General features: G+C 46.3%; 1 protein-coding gene across 4 annotated transcripts in view; it reads left to right on the top strand.

Moving 5' to 3' along the window:
- znf469 (zinc finger protein 469) overlaps window positions 1-21,607 on the top strand; it is a 177,030-nt gene extending 155,423 nt beyond the window's left edge. For all 4 annotated transcript variants that reach the window (XM_084060353.1, XM_084060352.1, XM_084060354.1 and 1 more), the window contains one exon: window positions 8,209-21,607. In XM_084060353.1, the coding sequence (XP_083916479.1) occupies window positions 8,399-20,452 (12,054 nt within the window). In that variant the 5' untranslated portion in view covers window positions 8,209-8,398 and the 3' untranslated portion in view covers window positions 20,453-21,607. The remainder of the gene's footprint in view (window positions 1-8,208) is intronic.
- The last annotated feature ends 652 nt before the right edge of the window (window positions 21,608-22,259 follow it).

The following is a 22,259-nucleotide window of genomic DNA, read 5'->3' as shown; positions in this document are numbered from 1 at the left end:
GTGGTGAAGATCCGTATTCAGGCTCTGTCACACAACCTCTGGTTGATTTCCTCAAGATAGACAACATGTACTGTAAATGTAAATGAAGTAAAGCATGCAGAAGTCCCAAATGAAAAAGGAAGCTTCCTCCTCTGATACACTGCTATTCACTAATGCTACTAGATTTGAATGCCTCTCTAGGCTAGCAACAAAAATACAGATGTTCATACTTTATACACCTACAGACTCACTGGCCATATGAGACTTTTGGACTTTGTGTGTGCGTGCTCGTGTGTGTGTGTGTGTGTGTGTGTGTGTGTGTGTGTGTGTGTGTGTGTGTGTGTGTGTGTGTGTGTGTGTGTGTGTGTGTGTGTGTGTGTGTGTGTGTGTGTGTGTGTGTGCGTGCGTGCGTGCGTGCGCGCGCGCGCGCGCGTGCGTGCGTGCGCGCGCGTGCGTGCGTGCGCGCGCGTGCGTGTGCATGTGTGCACACGTGTATGTGTGCGCATGTGCGTGTTTGTGTTTATTGGCATGTTCACAACTAAAAGAAAAAGGATGAGAGAAGAAGAGAGAATGTTACAATATCATCCTTCACATTGTCAGAAAATCGTACTTTATCTAGATAACATTTTTTAGGTGTAAGGTGTTTGCTTGTGATTTAATTAAGAAGGGTTTGAAATCATGGTGTTCATATTTCAGTCTCTTAACTGTTCTTAACACATTGTGGAGCATCAATACAGTATACCCAGACTCATAACTGTTTCAATCTATACAGACCTTCAAACATGAGATTGCTTGGTCTCCCCTTAGCCAATTTCTAATTACTGAGAAGCCATGATGTTAGTCTCTTCCAGGTGTGGCAAAGAAAATGTTGACTAAGTGTCCCTTACCTTCCAAATTTCTCAGTATTGGCGAGTCATGGGAGGAAGCTTTTAAAAAACCCACCCATACAGAGCTGCTGCTCCAAGGTAATTAATGTTGAGGTTACACAGGGCTATCATTAATGAATCTGTCTCTTTCCATCTGCTTCCTCCAAAGATTATTTTACATTTAATAACACTTTGCTGATTTTGTGCCGTCGCCAAATACTCTGGCCACGACAAAAGAAGAGAAGCAAATATTGATATGTTGAAAAAAAAAGGAACGATGGTTGAAGAGAACCTTAAAATGAGAACTTTATTCCTTAAGGATAAGGTTGCCATGGCCAAGAGCTGGAGTAAGGTAATTTTACCCATGAACCAATATCCTGCTCTACCCATTCAACCACTGTTTTACTGAATATCACACAATTTCCCTGATTTCTTGTCCTGCCACGCACAGTAATATTCCATAGCCATGTAGAAATTAGGGAAATTATGTCAAAATAAAGAGGAAAAAATAACTTTGAAGCACTCTAAAACAAAGATTCCATCATGTTTGTGGAATGCTGTGTGGTTAGCAATATGGAAACAGACTGAGTCCAGAATCCAGTGGTTAGACAAAAAAACTTGTCTGAGAGAGAGAGAGGGGGAGTTAAGGGGAGCTTCTGGAATTACACACCAGAGCCCCTTCACATACACATGCATGCACACACAAACTCACACATGCGCACTCAAACACACGCACGCAGTCTTCCATCTTTCCAACTGTGTAGCTAACCACATTGGTTTAGGGGTGGAGTTAAGGGTGGTGTGTGGGGGAGGGGGGAACAAGCCTCCTACAGTGTGCTGCTCACTGTTTAATTTGGAAAGCTCAAGCGCCGGCTTCTACAGCATCCTTTACATTTTCTGACGAAACGTCACCCAGAATGAAGGAAGACGGGCATCTTTGTTTTTCTTATCCCCTGCAAACTCATTTTACAGATTGAAAGCTGTGTGTAAAGTTCTGTAAACCACCGACAGACCACCGGCGTTAACGCATGTAACAGTGCATTGAAAGGGCATACTCCAAATGGAATGCATCATCCCACTGTACGGGTGTGCTTTGTGGGCAGACCGTCTGCTACAGTGTGCTGAATATCCACACGCTGGTACGTGAAAGCAGGCGGTACGAAGTGCTGCCTGGTCTCTCGTCACGTCGGCTGACATAGTAGCTCTCCTCCCAGTCTGACTTTCAAAGGTCTTAAGCACAGAGATCTTTAAGGCAAATTGCTTGGATAATGTATGTTTCCAAAAATATAGGAGAGTAGGCAGGCACGCTGACCGAGGTTTTGGCGGCGCGCCCCCCTGTGCACGGGACCTGGGCCAACCGTTCTCGCAGAGCATTCCATTCCTTGGGCCAGTAGCACTGGGAGAGGTGCGAGGAGAGCAGTCAGACAGACCTCCCCCCCAACACACAGCTTACACAGCAATACTGTATACACCCCCCTCCTTAGGTTTTCTCTACATAGGTTGTAACTTACAAGGTTCTCATATTGTTCCTCTCCTCTCCATACTTGCAGTTCACGTCTCCTCTCATCATCGTTCATCTTCCTTCTATTTTCCCAGGTCTTTGAGGCTACTGCGTGGTGATATTTCACTGCTGCAGCGTCTGGAAAAACTGAAAATGCTACTTAATGCCGCTTATTGATTTACATTGTTATAAAAGGAGCCATTGTGTGTGGAAGTGGTTTGCCTAGCTGGCCCCTGGCCCTTCCTTGGCTGAGTGTACTTGGTCCCTGGGGGGACATTGTCTTCAAGGATTGTGCGTTCTACTATCTGTTTTATGTGGTAGATTGCAGAAATGTTGCGTTTCTGGTATACTATTCAGTCGGGCTGCCAATTCTAGACTTTGGTAGTAGCAATACATTTTTATATTTTACTACTCTGTACAGAACACTCATCAGCCCAAAAGGAAAGGGTCACTGACCTTACAATGTTTGAAACTAACTAGACTTTGAGAGGAATGGAGCTGGGGGCTCTGGCCTCCTGGAAAATTGAACTTGCAAAAGCAATTATGGTCTTGAGGCACTGACGTGATGAATTGACAGAGATTTTCGCAGTGTGAAAAAAGTGCTACCGGCATATTTTCACTTAGACCAACACCACATACATCCTGCACCAAAACGACAGGGAAAAAGACTTTCAGGAAATTGAATTTTCTTTCAGGCAACTTTTACCTCTCAACCCCCCCCCCATACTCTAAGAGAAAAACAGTGCAGCCTACCCACCTATTGAGTAAATAATACAGAAATCCATGGACACAGACACACACACACAGACACACACACACACACACACACACACACACACACACACACACACACACACACACACACACACACACACACACACACACACACACACACACACACACACACACACACACACACACACACACACACACACACACACAATGCACTCTCCCGCTCCTGGGTGGCGTTTTGGTGCATCCATATGGGGACCTAATGCTGGTAAGGCTTGGTGATTTGACACCAGGCGGGCAGAACACACACGCTTTTAATTGCCTTGTAAAAGCAACTGAAATGCACTTTTAATGGAATAAAATTTAGGCCCGGCCCGTGGGATTTGGATATCAAGTCCAGCTAACAATTCTGTTGCCACCACCCTCTCTCTTTATTCATTGGCCAAGAGCGGTTTATGCTTTTGAGATAAAAAAAAAGAATAAGCTTTGTCATAGACGCCACCAAACTACCAGATTGATGTGTGTAACGTCTGTGTGTAAAAGTAATTCTGGTTTGTGATGGAGGAGACTGGCATGACGGCAGAGCTGCTCTATACACAGAAAAATCCGAACACTTAAACCCTATATACTCATCTGACTGAAGTTCCCCATGGTTCTGCACTAGGCTCCCTCCTGGTTTCGTTCTAAACCAAATATATTTACCTAAAATAGACGATCTACAAGCGTATTGTTAGCTTGTAGCTGTTTTTGCTGAATGTTCGCCCCCAGAATAGGGATGCTAGGCTTCATGTGGTTAAAGCATTACAGTTTAACTCAGAGTGTAAAAATGGATCTGTACTGGTTAACTTTGACACTCTCCTTGTTAAATTAATACTACGTATTTTACGGCCCATTTTTACAGTCTCAAAGTTAAATTAATGCTCCGGATTGTGCTGTGTAGCTACCAGGACTAGAAGGGCTAGAACGGGGGGGGGTGAACCAGGCGTTTCACACAAACGACCCCATCCTCTTTGTGTGCCCAACAGCTCGGGCTATGGTGCTACTTCTGTAAGGCCCCTGCGATCCTCGCACGGCCCTCTTTGTTGTCAGGGAATTGCGTGTCTCTTTGCATCCGCCCCTCATCGACTGGCCTGGGCGGAAAAACACGACCGGGGGGACGTGATGTATGATTTTGGCTCTTGACCCCTCCAGAGCTGGATCAAGCGCTGCCCGGCGGATCAGAGGCCCCTGGACCGACCCCTCCCCCCCTCCATCCAGTCCCGTCCCCCCTGCCCCCCTGCCCGGTGGCAGTGCAAGCAGCAGACACTTTGGCTTTCAGATTGCACAGAGCTGTAGAGGGGATGTGACTTTTCACAGCCAGGCCCAAACCCGGCCAAGACCTTCCAGCCTCCAGCCCTCCGTCCCAAGCTGCTAAATGCCTCTGGGAGGTTGACTGGGGGATGACGGGACAGGTTAAGATGGGGAGACACATGCCAGGGAGTGACCCATCTATGCCTGAATAAAAGTAAAATGACCACACAGTAAAATCTTCAATGAGACGCAGAGTGTCAGAATGCAGCATTATGGGTCCAGAGTTAACCATTTAAATCCTATATATACTTACTTGACAGGGGTCCCTCAGGGCTCTATACTTGGTCCACTCCTTTTTTCCCTCTACACCAAATTGTTTATGTAGTGGGTTCAAATTGTCAAGGATTTTACTTACTAACTCTACTTTACTTTTATTTTTATTTAGACAGGACAATGCACATTAATGAACATTCAATACATGAACGTGAATTCAATCAACTGAACATGATCTCATGTAAACATGCCGGATTTAGCTAGAAGCAAATTTCCACCGGTAGTCCCCAGACATAAAGACACCACAAGTACTTAGCTCATCACTCCACGTGTCAGGTGGTATACACGCCGGCCACCGTTTAGCATCCAGCCATCTCTGGTTTCTACATCTCCATGCCCTGTCCTTCCCCTGTCCCAGTGACAGGGCCCTGACCTCATGCTGAATAACTTCCCCCTGTGGGACCAACCGGCCTACAGCAGTTGCCCCCGAGAGTCTCTTCAATCCTCTGCAGTGGAGCTGCAAGCCCGCATTCACACTATAAAGCAGTCAACACACAATGCGGTCTCTCCCTATGCAGCCGCTAAAGCAGCTGGTCATTACGCTAAACCTTCCCTCCACCTATTTTAGTTTTTAAGTGACAGGCATATGAGTGAAAAGTGGCCCATACTTTGCAGTGATTGCTTTTGGTTTGCTTTAGCTGGTTGTGTTATTTTGGCAGAGTTCACAGAGGATACCTTTTGTGTGTACTCTGTCACCGTACAGTATAGACCTGAGCATCAGTGCTTGCTAATGGAATGGTAAATGATCTTATCATATCCCCCAGTGCTGAGATGATCTGATAGTGAAAGGAATGTAGGTGTGGCTCAGACATACAGTAGCAATGTTTTCCATCAATGCATACACGCCATAAGCGTTGTTGTAAGACACCATTCATTTGCAAGCAAAAGCATTGCATGTATTTCTAGGAGAGCTTTGTGTGATGCCTTTGTGAAGCCACTGTCGAAGGAACTCTGGATTCTTACGTAAGTTGAGCCATGCAGAGGATTTAAAAGTACACATTTTGAATAGTACTTTGAAGGTATTTCCATGGTTGGGACTTCTCTCCTTTTAGGGTTTTCTTTTTTTTATCCTGCTACGAAACCAGCTGGTTTGTTCCTTTTTTAACTGCAGAATCCAGACTGATATTTGATATTTCTACTTAAACCATCTGGGATAAATAAATAAATAAAAAGCTTTGTATTTGAGCATTAGCAGAAGCAGAGGATAAATCTGTCATAGCCACAGTTTTTTTTGCCATGGCAATATTGACTTTGTTGTAACTGGAAATGTTCATGAAATGTTATGCTTTCTAATGCTTTCTGTGTGTGTGTGTGTGTGTGTGTGTGTGTGTGTGTGTGTGTGTGTGTGTGTGTGTGTGTGTGTGTGTGTGTGTGTGTGTGTGTGTGTGTGTGTGTGTGTGTGTGTGTGTGTGTGTGTGTGAGAGAGAGAGATACAATACATTCCACATGCGGTTAACAGATCAATTGATTAAAGAAATGTGTAGAGATATGCATCTATTGTATCATGTTGAATATCTACAGTACATAAAGTGCTTGCAAATACTTTTCAACCAAGGTCAAAAACAAGATCCAATTATTTGTATTGCATTTTTTCACTTGAAGTGGGAACAAAATCATATAGTCAGTTAGAATGACTTGGAATCTCAAGGCTATGATCTGACTGTGAGCTTCACCTAGAGAGAGATCTGCAGCTGTGTGTCATGGAGGTCAGGGCACACGACCATGGGCCATAGGGCAAAGAAAGTGTGTCTAATTGTGGGTTTTACTACTGTGTGTGTGTGTGTGTGTGTGTGTGTGTGTGTGTGTGTGTGTGTGTGTGTGTGTGTGTGTGTGTGTGTGTGTGTGTGTGTGTGTGTGTGTGTGTGTGTGTGTGTGCGTGCGTGCGTGCGTGCGTGCGTGCGTGCGTGCGTGCGTGCGTGCGTGCGTGCGTGTGTTTAGGTGGGTGGGCGGCTGTGGGTTTGTACATGTGTGTGCAGCTATTTACTTAAGACAATGAGAGGAGCAGTTAAGCCCAACACTCGGCGACATGGTACCGAGCTTAATGTCAACCTTTACAACCACACAGGGATGATGAGGGTGGATTTTAATGTCTGCTCCTCCTTCTAACTTATCATTTTGTGGCTAAAATAGTTTACTGCCACACTTGCATGCGAGCTGTGCTGTCATAATATGGATCCATTAAACGCCTCCATTCCTGCCTCTCTAGTACATTGTATATACAGTGTATACACTTTTACACCCTGTCCCCAAAATTGTGTATGAAGGCGGCAGGGCAGACAGGCCATGCATTCTGCTGTGGGCGGGTTTCTGGAAGTTGTGGTGGCAGTGTGCTCGGGGAGCATAGGCAGTCTGAGCCATCAGCTGAGGGACAGACCTGACATAACACAGTGCTTCACAAGCGCCACATTCTTCCTCACGCTGTCACCAAACTCAAACGCTGGCTTTTGGGGAACAGCCGATGGAAATGGAGGCGAGGCAGAGGGATGGGATGTTTGGCGGGCTGACGAGCCCAGAAAATGACATTCTGGTGCTAACTCCAAAGCTGCTTCTGGGCTGACCTCAAGCGAAAGCAGCGGCGGTGGTCGCGCCAAAGTAAATTGGGACCTGAGCGCCGGTGTCTGGGATGCCTGAGGAAAGGCAACAAACGTCAGCGCGCCCATTCGCCCTTCTCGCTGTCAATGGCTGACTGACTAATCCCTGATATTGCTCCATGATCTAAACCTGCAGCCCTCCACAGCGTTAGAACACTGTGGTATTGTGTCCCTGCACTTTAGGAGTCTGTGAATCATGCATTGGCAGCGATTTTGTTGGATCCTTATGTTATCCCTCTCATCCTCAGTGCTGCGACGCGCTTCATCATTTCAAGACCAAACTGTTTCTTTTCTCTGTCAGATTGTTTATGTAGTAGGTTCTGTCTGTGATTCTCGTACATCCATCAGTTCACTTGGTGTCAGTTGTTGAGCATGGATGGCAAGAAACCAGTGCTTTGAAATTATTAGAGCTGTTTGTTGTAGTAGTCAGTAATATGGAACGAGTGTGTTGCCAGTATCTTCCGTGGGAGCTTGAATATCATAGAATACAGCAGAGATTACACTGGCTCTTTGTGCTGTCTGTAAAAGCACAGCTGTATAATGTTGCAACAGTGCCCTCTACTGGTCAAAGCAGTATAGTCTTGCAGTGTGCACATATTGACCGTCACAACAGACTTGATAGTAATAGTAATAGGCCATACAATTGTATCTTCTCAATTAACAAACAGCAACATTCACCTTCTTTTTTTTTATCTTGTTCATTAATTAACAAAATGTTTTAGAAGTGTTTTGCTTCCCTATAATCAGAAATCCCAGTTTTTTTTGGGTTTTTTTTTTCAGTTGACTATACTAATGCATCAATAAATTAATGTTCATTTCTACCTAGTGTTGTCAACATCAATTCGCACATTTGCACACACTTTCTTTCTTGGACAATGGTTTTAATCACACCCCCATCTCTCTTTTGTCGTTGCAGGTCTGCTGTATGCTGGTGCCAGATCGGTGGTTCATGATGAAAGTGAAGAGATGAGCCTGCAGCGAGCGGCCCTTTCCCTGCAGTCCCTGCCACTGGACCTTTACTGATCCGTACCAACTGAGAGGACCATGCCCCTGTCTCCCAGACAGCGCTTCTGAGGACCAGGCCTTCACAGTGCGCCCCGTGCACCATGGCAGGAGAGCCTCAGCGCACGTACGCCGTCAAAGAGCTGGGCGCTGAGTCCAAACTGCAGGATGAGGGGACGGCGCTGGAGCAGCAGCACAGTGACAGCAGCACACAAGAGTCTTCAGAGCACTTCCCAAGCACCGGCACTGAGGCCCGCAGCGGCAGCAGAGAGGCAAAGACTGACAAACTAGAGAAGGAGAGAGACTGCACTCAGCAACGCGAGGCTGTGATACGGCCACAGCAAACGGGGAAGATCGACTTCAGGTCATTGCAGAACAGAACTAAATTTGCCACTGACAGGACCTGGCCCAGTGGCAAAGGCAGCCCCCAGTCCCCGAGCGGAAAGAGCCGTGGCCGCGAAAAGGGCAAGCGGTCCGGAAAGTCAGAGCGGGGCAACCCGCAGCAGCTGTACAGGCTGAGCATCACCAACCCACGTTCCAACCCCACCATCGGCATCGCCTACCCGCAGCAGAAGGTCTCGCCACCCAAGAAGTTGGAAGCCAGTCGCGGCCCAGTCTCGGGCAGCTACAGATTCCACGTGCCCAGTATCCCGGAAAGAGAGGCCGAGCTGCAGCAAGAGGAGCTCAACTACAGCCGCTGCTTCCAGGAGGCCTCCTCTAACCTCACCGCCCCAAGCTATACCTCACAGGCACTCAGCACCGCAGGTGGAGCCTCCACCCACCAACATCCACCCCTGTCCCAGCAGCAGCAGCAGCAGCCACCAGGCCCGATGGAGAGCAACAATGCACAGCCTGGCAACCAGCTGCTATTTACAGACTTTCAGCTGAGTAGCTCCAACGCGTGGCAGTCACCTGAAAGGACTTTTAATGGTGCTAACTACGCAATCTCCTCACAGAAGCCCACTGCCCTCACAGAGGCCAATAAAGCGAATACATTTGTGACATTGCCGTTTCAGTATGGATATCAGTTGATGGAAGACTCAACGTCGGACCCCTTTCCCTGTGAACAGAACCACCAGTCTCAAGACTTCACAGACTCCTCTTTAAGTTCAGTTCATGTAACTCATAACTCTTATTCCTTCACGCCCGGAGAGAGCCAGGAGGTTTCTCAAAACAACACACAGTTCAATAATGAACAGCAGTCAGAGGATAGAACATCTTATTCCCACGCCCCACAGCCATCACAGTACATACAGTCACCACAAGGGGCAGTGTCCTCTATGCACTGTCCAAGGAGTCAGAATGAGGACTCGGCAAGCAGTGAGAGCTCTGGCTCAAGCTCACAGCAGTCAGAGCAAGGGAAGGGCGCCCTGCCAGAGGGTGGCAAGGCTTTTGGACAAGCAGACAGTAGGGATGTAGCCATCACTGCAGCCAGCAAGAGGAGCTGCCACCCCAAAGACACAGCTGTCAGCCAGAGAGCACACATCCAAGGAAGTGTGCTCCATGCAAGAAATATTGCACAAGGCCCCAGCTCCCAAATGCACTTTCCAAACAAAACATACGGCAGCCCTCCGCTGAATAACATTCATATGGGCTCAGTGCCGTTTGATAAAAACATCAACAAAGTTCACAGTATATTACCACACTCCTGGGAGGGAACTAGTAAGTCATATTCACCAGCTGATCAAAACACAATTCCATATGCTGATATGAATGATAAGTTTCAGTTTCAGAACCAACCAGCACTTGAGCAAAGGCCAAATTCATCTAAAAGCAGCAGAATGCCCTGGCAGCAGATACGCCTAAACTCTGCCATGCCTAGCCAAAACAGAATTGAATTATCTAGGCAAATTAGCAATCAAAAATTGGCTTACATGGTTTCCCCCTCTGAATGGCAGGATGATAATAAATCCCATAAGAACAGCTCGTTCCAAAGCAATAGAAACAGTGAAGGCTTTTCTAACCAAAGACAGGAATCTGTCAAACACAGCAGCAGCACAATGTCTTCTTTTAAAGTAGAGATGAGCCACGCACAGGTGTGTGAGTCCAAAAATAAGCCTGTATATTTTGGGCTAAATCAGTCTCTTCCAGCTGCATCATCAAGAAACTACAACTACCCCCCTGTACAAGTCCCACCTATGGGGCTTATGATGGTATCGCCCTATGAATCCCCTCTGCCCTCCCCGGTCCACAACCCCACCTCCAGTAGCACCTGCTCCTCCCTCTCCCCAGCCTCCACCAGCCCTGTTAACCTAAACTCTGAGGACAGTCAAACACCAAAGCCAGGTCCCCCGCCACCGTTTTATCACCAGCACCAAGCCAAAACTCAGTTATCCTCAGATCACCTAAGCACCAACCCCCATCACTTTCATTCCGACACCCCCCGAAATGTACCCTACGGCCCAGACAGAGCCAAAGATGACATGATGAGCTACCTGCAGAACAGCATACACCCAAAGACTGCCGTGGATGGAAACAAGGGCTATATGGACAGCTTCGGAATAGATCACCACCAACCACCACCGCCATACTCTGCACACCAGTTAGCCACCTCTTTAGCCACAGCAAATCTTGACCAGCTAGACGTGCTGCTGACTTGCAAGCAGTGTGATCAGAATTTCAATAACCTGGCCTCATTCCTGGGCCATAAGCAGTACTGTGGTCAGCACAGTGCATTTGCACAAAATGAGATCAAAGACATATCAAAAGTGGAAGATAGCAGGAAGTTCTCTGCAGAAATGTCAAAAGCTGCATCGTCTGGGTCTGGTGCATGTCAGAATGTTTCCATTCCAAGGTGTCCGTCTGACCTTCACCTGTCTTTGTTGGGGCTGAATAAGAATGGTGAGCTGATGTCTGACGGGGAATCTAAAGGGGACAACAAGGAGGATCCGATGATCTCTGGCCCATGCATTCTCCCTGTTCCCCTACCTGACCTGGAAATGGAGTTAGACAGTCTAATTACAGAAGCCCTGAACGGACTTGGCTATCAGTCAGACAATGCAGAAATTGACAGCAGCTTCATAGATGCTTTTGCTGACGATGACCTCACCACTGTCAAAACAACATCAAACAGACAATTAATAAAAACCAAAGAATTGATGGTTTTCGAGAGCAAAAGTAGGCAAGCAATAGACGATGACAGGAGTCTGATGCAGGGGAAGTATCTTTACGACTCGGACGTTAAAAGCCCCGAGATAGATAAACGGTACACAGAAAGCAAACTGGAGAAAATGGCACTGAATTTGGAGCAAGATGAGAAAATGAACATGAAAAAAGAGGCCTCTCATAAAAATTCAAGAATCACTTCGGAGGAGAAATCCAAGGAACAAGACAGCAAAATGAGAGAGGCAAGAAAGCTGTGCAAGAGTGAGGATGAAAACACTAGTGCTCCGAGGTTCCTCTTATCCAGCAAATTTTCAGAGCGCTGCGGTGTTAAGAGCTACCAAGATGGCTCGGCACTGCGCAGCTTGATCCATCCCTCAGCCTCCACAGTGAACCAAACGTCCCCGACCCCAAAAAGTACAGTGAAAGAGAGCAAGAGGAAACGAACCGGAGGGGGGACCTGGAGCAAAGAGCTCATTCACAAGATAGTGCAACAGAAAAATAAACTTCACAAGCTCCACGTCAAAGGTACCAAGAACCTTCAGTTCTCGCTGGTGATGGAGAGGCTGACCCCCACCGTGCAGAACCCGGCGTTTGGAGAGTACGACTATGTCTCGGACTCGGACGACGAGTGTGAGCCGGTAAAGATAGCGAGCCAAGGCCGGCTGAGTCAGAGCAGCCGGTGCAAATACACGTACACCAAGGAGTGCAAATGGCGAGCGAGGAGTGAGCGAGACCAAGCCGCGTGGAGACATGAGTCAAAGGAGTGCTTTGAGGTGAAGAAGAGCGAGGAGGTCTCTCTCTCCCCTGAGAAACACAGCTCTCATCAGAGGCTCAGGAGGCGGGGGAGCAGGTCGTCCACCAGCAGCGAGCTCAGCACGTCTGTGAGTGTTTCCAGCGACAGCATCAACAGCCCCAAAAGCACGGACCGCACTGACTCCGACTGTGAGAAGAAGATGGAGATTAGGAGGAAAGACTCCCCGGAACAGAAAACCTATGAGAGGTCCTCACCACACAAGTTATGTCCAAAAGAGTCCAGCACACAGCTAGCACTTACGTTCACAAAATCTACCAAAAAGTACAGTTCTGATAAGCCTAGTCTTTCTGTTAGCAAAGACAACTCAGAGGCCCTGAGGAGCCATTGTTCGAACGTGGAAGATGCTGATCCATTACATAAAGCAAGGGGAGCAGGCAAAAACCTTGACAAATGCAGGGGTTCACACACAGTGTCAAGAGAGAGACTGGAGTCATATAACAGAGACACTTGTATAGCAGACATTTCAAACAGAAATACCCCACAGATAGTAAACAATACACCCCCCAAAGAAGAATCAGCACAGTCTACAAGTACCAGCGGCAAGCAGTCACAGCTAGATTCACGTTCTGCCACCTTCAACAAAGAACCAGCTGATTTTAATAATAAGAACGAGCGAAACCCAAAGGGAAGATCAACTCGTAAAAGAAGAGATAGTGAAGGGCCCCGGGCAATGCCATCAAAGTCTAAACTGTCAGACAGCACCACCTTTGAAAAACATAATGACAGTGTCTACACAATGAAAGAGCAAATTTCTTTAGTCGACGACTTAGTCCCCAAACCAACAACTCTGTGCAGTGCTCTGGTGAATGAAGTGTGCCTGTCTCCACCTGAACCCCATGGTCCATTGATACAAAAAGATTCATCACATCTTCTGCCCTACCCCTTGGACCAGGACCAGGGTCTTCTGAAATCCCCTCTTTCATTTGACACATCATCGATGTTTGGGGACCTGACAGTGGCAGAATTTGACAATGGCCTTTACTCAGACATGCCACTGCAGAAAGAGAGTTTCAGCACAATAGAGAGCACAAATGATAAAAAAGAAGAGTTTGTATCATCCTTCTCGCCCTTTTTGGAACAAAGGGACTGGGGCCTTATGGTTGACGTCAGCCCAATGTTGCCAGATGAGATATCGCAGTACAAAGGCAACTCTGAGAAGACAAATGAAAAGAAGTCAGATTACAGTCATGTTCCCTTGTCACTGCCAGAAAAGATTATGGACTACGGCACAAATCTCAACAGCTGTGCTTCAGAGGATGAGCTAGAGATAAAGAGAATAGTGACTGAACTTGAGAACCAGCTACAGACAACTAAGATGGAGAGCCCGCCGTTACAAGCCGAAGAGGCCCCCAAACAGTTGCAAATGAGCAAGTTCTCTCCTCTAAGACTGAGTGATGAATCATCAGAGAATGAACACACTGGTCTGGATATTAGGTGCCCTGTGCAGACCATGGACATGTCAGTCACTAATGTGCAATCGGAGCATTTCCACGAGCCGGGCCTTCCATGGTCTAGTCCATTCCAGTTTGAGTTGATGAGTGGACACCACAGTCCCCACACTCCAACACACAATGACTCGGGAGTCCTCGAGCATTTTACTGTAAAAGAGGTTGACACGCCCGACATGTTAAACGCAGTCACACACGTAGAACGACATCCACATCACCAAGTGCAAAATTCGGAGGCCGCGAGTGTTGAAAAAATAACTCATGCAGAATCAAAAGAGGAGATTTTGGAAGAGAAGAGATATGCCGAAAACCTGATGAAAAGCCTGGAGGTGATTTCTGATTCCATATTCAAAAAGGAGCCCATTATATCAGGACAAGAGGAGCTGAATATCAATCCTCTCAAGAGTCCACAGCATCTAGAAATTGAATGTCAAGTGACTGACACAGGGGAGGGAAGACATGATGGTGAAAGGGAAGCAATTACAGAGAAGGAGAATATATTATCACCTCTAAATATCAATGAGAGGAAAAATGATATTGAATTCATTCTGAGTGAGTCACAGCCATCGTTCTGCAGCAGCGCTGACCCTGCAGAGGATGAAAAACTGACAGTTATACTACCACCAAGGGAACCCACAGAAAACAGTGACGGTGAGACAGAGACTAAATTCACATCAGTCAAGGAGCATATTACTGAGCAGAGTAATGTGATTGAGTCAGTTTACTGCTCAAATATGGAAATGAATGACACACATGAGGCCGAGGAGGCCCGTGAGGACTCTAATGCAGGGGACAACATGGATAAACTCTTACAAAACATCAACGACGTTCAAGAGAGCCCTGCTTTAGACTGCCATGAGGAAATTGAAGCGGTGAGGGCCATCACTTGTCAGCCTGACAGCCCTCTTTCAGCACCACCGCTTCTACATGACACCGCCCCGGAAATGAAGGACAGCGTGAATGATGTCGTGGATCAAGTATGGCAAGAAAGAGCCGCTGACATGCCCAGCAATTCACCGTTGTCACATGAACCACAAATGCAGAGCTCTGATCAACTGAGGAGAGAATGTGAAGTCACAGACGATGAACAAAAACAAGATGACCTAAATGCTTCCACTGCCCCTCAAAATTGTAGCCCTCCTGAGATTTACAGCAGCAGTGAGACAGCCAACATGCCCATGGAGATAATAACCACAGACAAGCCTTGCAGTCCATTACTGATGGAAAACAACATAGAGCATACAACTCACTGCTCCTCCATTCAAGGCACTCAGTTTATTATAGAGGGAGAAAACAGTGTGCTGAGTCTCACACAGACTGACTGTATACTGGAGAGCACTGTGTGTGCGGTTGTTCCGTTTCAGTACAAGACAAAACCTGAAACGGCTCTTACATTTGACACCATTCAAAAACAAGAACCCGAGATACACATGGAAGACATTGAAGAGCATTTTCCCATCCATCACATTGCAAGTCATCAGAACTCACCCTGCACAGGGAATGATATGGGGAATGATATAGAAGAGAGTCTTATTCTACAAGCTGATGCACCACCGACCAGTCCTGCTCTCGCAACTTCTCACACGACCACAGAGAACCTGGTCTTACCAGAGGATTCAGGTCAGTCACAAAGTGATAATATGACCAGTGACCAAGGGTCATTTCAGCATATGCAATCCCACACAGAGGACTGTGATGAACAAAATGACAACAATTCATTGCTGATCGATGCACCTTTGACCAGAGCAGCTGAGATGGAATATTCTCTCATAAGTCCACCTCACCTGGATTTGGTGACTATCGATTGTAAAATTCCCACATCTGAAGCGACTGTCCCCTCTCCACTCCCCCTCACGAGTACAGGTGAACCAACAGATGCATCAGAGGCACTCTTGAAGACAGACAGAATGTATGATTTCAAACTTAGCCCACTGAACTATGATGGCATCTCAGATGAGCCTCCACAGTTGAATCAATATGACTACATCCCCATCTCACCAGCTAACAGAGTTGAAGAGGAGCCAGATGTCAAGCAGTGTCCAAGAGATGACAGCAGCATTTGTGGTGACAAAGCAGCACTGACAGCCAACAAAACCACAACAATCACAGATGCAGAAATGTCATTAAAATCAGATCCTCCAACTAAACCAGTTGAACCCTTGGACAGAAGCATCATCCAAGAGAGTCTGCAATTTACATGCATTGCATTGGGTCTCCCAGCACAAATCAAATGCACTGATGCTTCCGATGACAAGGTACAGGCGGACATAGAGGTCTGCCACAATGATCTTGAATCTGTTGAATATCTGAGTGTACACGCTGACCTCCTGAGCAAATCTGAACCAGAGAATGTAGACACACATGGGTCTCTGTGTGAACAAGGAGCTGCTCCTCTCATAAAGGATGCACCAGACCTTCCACCCACTCCGAAGTCACCGATCATCTGTGAAGATACGTGTCTACCACCAGAGTCAGCAGAAACACAACCAACACTAGAGACTGACCTGTGCTGTTCTGTAACCCACCAGGTGGAAGAGATGGAGCAAAAGAAAACAAACATGCAGAACAGCACTCAACAAGGAAAAGTCCTCTGCGACATCTGCTCTATGTGTTTTAGGACAGTGCCGGGGCTAAAGAGACACAAGGCCATGAAACATCTGATCAGAACTGACAGACATGCTGTCCTGGACAATGCAACATCAAGTCAGGGCAGCATGCTTATTTATGAAACATCACAAACTGCAGAGAAAGTGCATAAAGATGAGTCACAGTTCTGTTTCCCAGAGAAAGCGGAGGGGGTAGCTGAGACTCTCACTGAGATGAGCAATAACATTCCCACATCTAAACCAGTGGCCACAGATCAAATCCTGGAGGATGTGACCACGGAAACAAATACACCGATACTCATGGATGAAATAGTTCCTCATGTGCCTCCCCCGGCGCCAAAGGCAAAGAAGAGCAACAAAGCAAGGAAAAACAAAAATAGTGAGATCAACATAAAGACGGATCCATTCTCAGATGAGCTCCTAAATATATTGAAGACAGACATCCTGCAAGCTATAACTCCTGAATTCCAAAACCGCACATTACAAGAAACATGCAAGCCACCAGAGGAGCGAGGGAAAATCAATAATCATCCTGACAAAAACATTACTGAGACACAGGAAATCCCCCTCCCCGTTGCTTCAAGCTGCAGTGTCGAAGACACATCCGTATCTCCCACACAAGAGACAGATGGAATAAGTGAAACGGTGCAGTTAAAGGAGAACGACACAGAGGTGGAAGAGGTGAAAAGTACGGGCGTGCCACAGACGGCCAGTGAAGAGGCAGAATCATGCACATATGATGAAGTGGATTGTGCAGTAGTTAAGAATGTTACTAAAGAATGTGAGAAGTCTGAACAGGAGTACGCCAGCGAGATGTGTGCGCAAAAAGCATCAGGAGAAAGTCTTGCCAAAGAAATTCTTAGGAAAGTTGCAGTTGAAATAAAATGTGAGAAAGGCAGCAGCCCTGCAGACGAGGTCAGTCCTGTCCCCTGTTTGTCTCCGGCCCCTCCTAGCCCACCTGGCCTCAGTCCCACTCTCAAGGCCTTAATTGATGATGATACCACATTCTCTCAGCTGTTCCCCAGAGATGAGGAGATGAAAAGGAAAAAGTGTCCAAGGGTTTACAGCAAGAAAAACAAGAGGCAGAAGTTGTCACCTGATTCGCACCTGAATCACGACTACCCTCCCCCCGAAATATTTATTGAAAATAAAACTCAGTGCACCGAAAATCAACCACATGAAACATTCATCAAGAACAGCCATTGTGAATACGAGACCATATCAAGAGACGACGCTATCATTTTGAATATGTGCCACAACAGCACCTTAAAAAGTGATGCTGAGGCATTATCTAATGTCAAGCAAGCTGTCAATGATCACAAAGACAATCATGAGAACAATGAACAGCCTGCCGGCGATGCATTGAATCCACTGGAGAGCACCATTGATAAATCCTCTATAGCTTGGAATGACTCCAGTGACATTAGTAGCTTAACTGCAGACCCAATAGTGTTGTCTGACCCGAGCCCGTGTAACGCAGACGTGCCAAACACACCGTGCCCCCTGCCCTCTGCCCCCTCCCCCGCCCCTGCCCCCATGGAGACAACTGTCACGGACAATGCACCAGCTTTCCACAGCATAGACATTCAAAACATCAACACTACATTTCAACTTCCTGAGATCCAGTTCTTTGACTCCAATAAAGACATCACAGTGACTCCTCCGGTTGTAAATGATGATGCCGAGAAGAGAGAGGTCGAAAAGCCCAAGAAACCTACTGAGCGGCGAGGCAGGAAACGGCAAGAGGGCGGCATAAAGGTGAAAGATAAGCAGTACAAATGTAAAGTGTGCTTCACCTGGTTCCTCACCTTGGGGGAGCTCAACTTTCACAAGCTCTCTCACAACCCCTCTCCGCCCCCTACGTGCTACATGTGTGTGCAGCGCAAGTTCAGCTCCAGGGAGCAGTTGCGAGACCATCTGTGGGAGAAGCATGCCAAAAACAAGGCAGGGATCTGGACCTGCGGAATGTGCTTGAAGGAGATATCAGACGTGTGGATGTACAACGAGCACCTTCGAGAGCATGCCACCCAGTTCGCTCGGAAGGGCCAGACGCAGGGTTCCATGCTGGGCATTTCGGGATGCCTCATGCAGGAGACGGCGGTGAAGAACTTCATTACCTCCATCATGCAGCACCGCCCCAGCAAATCGAACAGAGAGACAAGTAAACCGACCAAGGAGCAGGATAAAGCTGTGGCTACAGACAGTGCTGTTGCAGATGGGAAAAGTGTGGAGGGAGCCGAGCCGAGAGTTCACAAGACAAAAGTCAGCAGTGGAGCAAGTGGGAAGCAGAGTACGTTAACTCCACTCGAGGTCCTCCATAAAACAGTCACGTCTAAAACCGTGGAGATGCACCCAAACTGTAAAGATCCTTCCAGAGACTGCCACCACTGTGGCAAACAGTTCCCCAAACCATTCAAACTTCAGAGACATTTAGTGGTTCACAACCTGGAGAAGATTTTCCTGTGTCACAAATGTCCGGTCACTTACAATGAAGCCCAGGAACTGAAAGATCACTTGAAGAGGGAACACGAGGAGGTCGATGAGCTGGATTCAAAACATACCACCCTTTACACCTGCGAGCTCTGCGCCGACGTTATGCATGTCATTAAGAAATCGTTCATCTGCAGCACATGCAACTATACCTTCTCTAAAAAGGAGCAGTTTGACCGGCATATGGAAAAGCACTTGTCGGGGGGTAACAAGATTTTCAAATTCAGAGGTGTTCTCAGACCTGTCAAAGCATCTGCCACCAAAGAGGAAGAATGTGATTTGCCTGCGAGTAAGAAGAGGAAAATTCTCTCAGAGAGTCTGCAAGAGAACAGTTCTGACAGTGGCATTGCCAGCATCGGCTCACTGCACTTGAATAACAACTCCGAAATGCCTTCATCGAAACCCACTATATCCACTGCGGACGACTTCACGCAGACCAGCACAGCTGAATATCACACTGACGTAAAGACAGAGGATACTGCAGAGGAATACTCTGAATGTACCTTTCCTGTGGGCTGTTCAGAATCGGCTACTCCCAAAGCAGAGGAAATCGACCCCAGTCCCTCGCCTAAATCACCTGATAAAGAGGTTTATGGGGAATCAATTACTGAGCCATGTGAAGTGAAGGAGGAGGATGATTCACTTTGTATCAGAGACAAGATCACATCACAGTGGTCTGAATCAAAAGAGAAGAGTAAACTGGCAGAGGTGGGGGCTAATGGCAAGCAGCGTTCTGTTGAAGATGAGGCTGGTGAGAAAAGGTCAGAAAATAACATTTTAATCCCATCTAATGAGGATTCTTTAAGCTGCAGAGAAAATCAGAGCAGTACAAAGACACCTGAGTCAACAAAGCATAAGTCACCTGTTGTCACCAGTATGATGGAGCAAGAGAGGGAGCGTGAGCAGAATACAACTAAAACTTACAGCAATGGCAGCAAACAGAAGGACGTTTTCTTATCTAATGGTGCTGAACAGCAAGGTAGCAGTCAGAATAAAGACAAAGTGTTCCCAGCCAAAACAACTGATAACAGTAAACACAACTCCACTATTAGCCCCAAGGCTATTGACTCAACACCAGTCTTCCACTCTAAGCTGTCCTCACAGGGCTCAGTTCCAAATGAAGATAGAGACTCTTTGCGGCAACAAAAGAGGAGAAAAGAGATAAAGTCGCCCCTTAGCCTGCAAAGGGTTTCCTCACCGGCCACGCGAGAGAACCTTGGCATTGACGCCAGGGCTAAAAAGAAATTTCGCCCCAGCAAATGTGAGGCTCCCTCATTGCAAAGGAAGTCGGATGGACCCAGTGACTACCCTGTGCTTTCTTCAGTACGGGACGATGTTGTTAGCAACAAATTAGTCCCAAAGCACAAAACTGCGAGCTTGGGTTTGCAATCAAAGAGAAACTTGCTTGATAACTGCGCACCGAAAAAAACAGAGGTGCACCACCTGAATGGTGACTATAAAGCCAAAAAGGGACCTTCAGGACGCCTTTTGCATTCCCCAGTCTCTAAAGTGTCAGCAGCTCCTATGAACAATTCCTTGAATAAGTCTAAGCCAAAGATGGGGGTCAGGTCGATGGAAAGTCACGCCTACCGGACGGCAGAGTCCCAAAACCACCTCCTGAGCCAGTTATTTGGCCAAAAACTCACTAGCTTTAAGATTCCTTTAAGGAAGGACACTTCGGAATCTATAAACTGACGGGGGTTGAGGGATCTGTGAAAAAGAGACAATAGTTCACAATCACAAATGACTCATTATGATGAATGAGATTGCACGGCCCTTTTCTGTGAAATGCTTTTTATAAATAGTCATGTAGTCACTTTATGTCTTCTTTTTTGCAATGTCTTTATTACACAAATGTGAGGACTAATTGCAGATATGCATTTTCAAGTCAACAATGCTATTTGGACAAATCATGGAAATATTTTGCTATTCCTTTGTTGGTTATTATTAATTTCATTGATGACATTTCATTCACATAAAGGAAAGAAAAAAAAAGAATACTTGAAAAACACATCAAAATATCAACCTTTTCCCCCCAAGAAATGCATGTCAGTCTTGCATTCACCAAATCTTAAGAGGTCATTGTGGGTATTTTGCAACAGGACCAAATTACATCATAACTGACTTGGACTATTGTCTGTGCACCTTTTGTACATGTTTCAAAAATAAGAAAAGAACAAAAATAGTTATAATTTTGTATTCATTTTTACTTTACTGTACTGCATTGACATTCATTGTATTAGCCTTATTGTATAAACATTAACTGGTGCTATGTTATATTTTTATTGTAATGTGAATGCCAGTGTCCTCAGAAGGGAACGTTCAGATCTGTAGCAGTTACATTCATCCAACTGTGCTTAAAGGTTCTCTTTAGTTTCTTAAAAATGGTAAAGATACTGTGTAAACCATCCAAGTAGTTCATCTGTAGGCTGACAGGAAAGGAAATTAGGAAAGCTTCTGTTGTATAAACTCAGGTGCATGTAAGGACACATCACAGTCCTGAGACCTGTATTACGGAGTTCTTCCCATGCACTGATATTACCACACACAAATCACAACCTGAATCATCTGTGTCTGTATTCCAACTGTTTAATTATGAATAGTATTTACTAGGACAAAAAAGGTGCTTTATCTTGTTTATACTGTATGTATCTTATATTGTATAATATTGTAGGTAGATTATTTTCTGGTGTAATGCTCAATGTCAAAGTTTTATTTTAATAATGTGCAAATGAATCATGAGAGTGAGAAGAAAGGGAAATGCAAAATGCCTCTCGGAGGCTGTTAAAGTGGTTCACTAAGTGCCTCTTTTATCGCTGGTTATTAAAGATCCGTATTGGTCTCTTCTTGCTCATGTCTTTTTGTTCTTTATTCACGATGATGTTTCACAATGTTCCACCTCCGTCCCTGTGGACTGCTGCTGTCACTGCACACATCAAGCGTAGGGAGCAGGGGAGGCTGTGTGCGCCTGGAGGCAGAAACAGGTGCACACACAGACACACAAAACTATACAGTAAAATCCTGAGTGTTAATTTAACTCCATTTGGTACAAATGTAACCAAATTGACCCGTAAGCTCATTTGTACCACGCTGCATAAATTGGCCCTGAGGATTTGACTGTGTACATCATTCGACAAGACGCTCTTAAACATGTCATCACCACAGGGAAAACATTAAACAGTTATGATTGATCAAAAAACAGACGCCGGGCCTTTGAGAGCACATGAGCAGGCAGGATAAGAAAGGAACCCCCCCCCCCACACACACACACACACACACACACATGCACACCTCTGTCATGCTTCTTTCACGTCGCACTCTCACCGTGTGTAAAATGGCTTCTATTCCTACCCGAGCATATTCCATCATCACATAGGAATAAAAAGCCATAGTGCACAGCGGCAGACATACAGAGAGGCCGGGGGTGGATGCGAGGTGCAGCCATGGTCTCACATCATCCACTAAATTGCACACAGACCTGGAGGGGGGGGGGTTGAGAAAT

Source organism: Gymnoscopelus microlampas (genome assembly GCF_963454915.1).
Source record: "Gymnoscopelus microlampas genome assembly, chromosome: 6".
NCBI classification, from domain to species: domain Eukaryota; kingdom Metazoa; phylum Chordata; class Actinopteri; order Myctophiformes; family Myctophidae; genus Gymnoscopelus; species Gymnoscopelus microlampas.
This window is presented reverse-complemented; position numbering and strand designations above follow the sequence as displayed.